The 2,737-nt window shown below is 34.1% G+C and overlaps 1 protein-coding gene across 1 annotated transcript; it reads left to right on the forward strand.

The window, feature by feature from the left end:
- The first annotated feature begins 18 nt into the window (after positions 1-18).
- LOC144834961 (uncharacterized) lies at positions 19-2,467 on the forward strand. The gene is made up of 7 exons (XM_078689961.1): positions 19-392; positions 516-614; positions 1,057-1,112; positions 1,201-1,257; positions 1,527-1,647; positions 1,953-2,122; positions 2,294-2,467. Exons 1-7 carry the CDS (start codon positions 353-355, stop codon positions 2,369-2,371), a joined length of 621 nt encoding a protein of 206 aa, XP_078546087.1. The 5' UTR covers positions 19-352; the 3' UTR covers positions 2,372-2,467.
- Positions 2,468-2,737: the final 270 nt, after the last annotated feature.

Below are 2,737 nucleotides of genomic sequence, written 5' to 3' on the forward strand. Positions count from 1 at the left end.
CAAAAATCCGATAAGCGATCAAGTGCAGCCACCAGCAGCAGCACTGAAGGTAGCCGACTGGTATTTTAGTCCTTGTGCTTTACTGAATTTCTTTTGGAAACTGGTGGTGTGGTGGGGTACATGTGGTGGTCACAACAGAAACGGTGTTACAATTGTAAAAACAAGTTCTACTAAACACAAGTTCTTAATAATTATGTACTAGCTGAAGAAAACGTGATTTTAATCATTTTAAAGCCGAAAAGGGCATCAAAAGTACCATAAGTCACCAGTCAGTGGCAGATCGTTACCCACAGGGTATTTCCCCATCCATCAACGAGTCGGCACGTGACATATAAATATAATAAATACAAAAATGGGCAGGTCCGTTTTTTTGTATGTTCCTAATCTGATCGGTAAGTCGCTCAAGTGGCATACTTAGTTGTTCAATCAATCAATTTCTGTAAATTTCTATATTCATTCCCAATTGATTGATGATGTTTATTAATATTTTACTACCTGTATCATATTTTTTGTAGGTTATGTTCGACTTATATTATTATTTTCAAGTTGTTTGTTTTACACCAGTAGCCCTATGGTCTTTCTAGCATTATATAGTGCGAATGCTGTGTTAGATGGCAAGTATTCAAAATATTATTTTATATTAAAATTTACTACTAGTCTAGGCTCCAGACACATGATGTTTCAAACATACATATAATATGTGAGCTAGAATCGCAGCTTATTGAGGGACTAGTGCTGTTCCACCGTCCCACGCTGAGATTGTTGGAGAGTCGCTATACAATCGGGTTTGAACAATACCATGAAAGCCTCAGTGCTCTAATGGTTAGGACATCTGCATTTCAAGCAGAAGGTTCCGGGTTCGAATCTCGGTTGGGGAGACTTTTTTTCATTCTCACAGATTTCCTCATCTTTATCGTTCCAAATTAATTAATTAAATTTCAGTATTTCACCAGGTGGTTTAGAATTTATTCTGTGAATATAATGTTTATAAAGATAAATAAATATACGTAAATAAAATATCATAAAGCATTTGTTCGTTTTTTTTTTTACTTGCAGTGTTTGATGGGATTGCAGCTAGAAAGTTAAATCAGTGTTCAGCATTTGGTGCTTGGGTAACCACTTTTAATTACAATCAATGCTTATATCATATTCTAGTATACTGTAATACCATTTTATTTAATAACTTAATTTTTTTTTTAGTTTGATGTTGTTATTGACAATATTGGTAGAGGAATGCTATGGAGTCGCTTGTATCAGGTAAGCCTTCCGAGGGGGAGGTGGGGCGGGGGTTGGTTATGAATGTTCTAACAAACCCCCTTTTTTTAATTTTCCTTATCAAACTATATAATAATAGACCAGCAACACATTTTTGTGATGACATCTTATTTCGCTTATCATTTTTGCTTATTTTGTGGAAAAAACTCCTGACTAGACTTTAGACTGTATTTTGATTAAGCCGCAATTTATGCACAGCTTGGCCTGCTATGTTAACTTCTTTCTCAAATTCCTTCTCTTTTGTTTTTTAGTGGGGATGCTTCATTGCTATGTTAGAATGGCTTGTTTTTGTCTGTACTCATTCACTTGGAGCTACATGGAAAGTGGTGGTTCATGAGACGCCTTGGTTGGTTCGAAAAGTTATGGAAAAAAGTATGTTTTTAAATCATATCAAACAAATACTTAAATGAGACTTTAAAGTTTGTTTTCTGTTGATTTTTCAGCTCCCTGCAGTTTGCGCTATATGAAATTGAACATTATTATTATAATTTTAGTGTGTGAAAACATGGCTGTATTTGATTATCTTTGTTTTTTAAATTTTTTCTGTTGATTGCTTAGCGCCCTGCATTTTGCGCTCTGCATTTTGCGCTATATTAAATTGAACATTCTTATCATTATAAATCTAGCGTGATAACATGGCTGTATTTGATAACTTTAAAAAAAAAATTATTTTTCAGATTTTAAAACGCCTACGGGAACATTTGCTATTCTTGGTCTTCATGGTCTGCCTATTTGGATGTATGCACATTACACCAATGTGTTGTCTCACCTTGCAGTACCAAAGATTCTACAGTATTTTGGCATTGCTTTTCTTAGTTCAGGCAGAGCATTATGTTTTGTAGTTGAGGTAATGAAAATTAAACATTGAAACATAGTTACAATGCAAAAGATAGCTGATAAAATTAATTTCATTAATTTTACAATTTTTAGGCCATGGATCGGTCACTGTCACATGTAATTATTCCAGCAAAAGTTTTTTTCTGTATATTATATTTATATTATATAAACTCTTTTGCAGGCTTTTTTCATTTGGTCTCATATACTATGTCTAGTAGCTGAAGATGACAATAGTGGAGAAGCTGAAGCTAGAAAATAAATGACAAAGAAAAAGGCTACATTATACCATGGATGGTACAAATATTTTTGTATAATAGTAATATGATGATTAAATAAATTGATATATTTTAGACAATGAGAATGGTGCCATCGTCTTATTCAGCAGCCAGTATGTTGGGTTTTTAAAGTCTTGATTGGTGGTCGATTGAGCTCAATCATGAGGTAGGATGACCTGCAGGATGACGATTGAGACAAAAAACTGACAAGCGCACGATTTATAGCGTTTGACGTGCACGTACGTGTTTCGTCTTAAAAAAACAATAGGTGATCCGTTCAATTCAAGATCACCTAATAAATGGCCTAATTGATCTACTGCCCTCTACTGTTATTACTTTTTCATTTTCGC

This window comes from Antedon bifida, chromosome 2 (assembly GCF_963402885.1).
Source record: "Antedon bifida chromosome 2, ecAntBifi1.1, whole genome shotgun sequence".
In the NCBI taxonomy this organism is placed as follows: Eukaryota; Metazoa; Echinodermata; class Crinoidea; order Comatulida; family Antedonidae; genus Antedon; species Antedon bifida.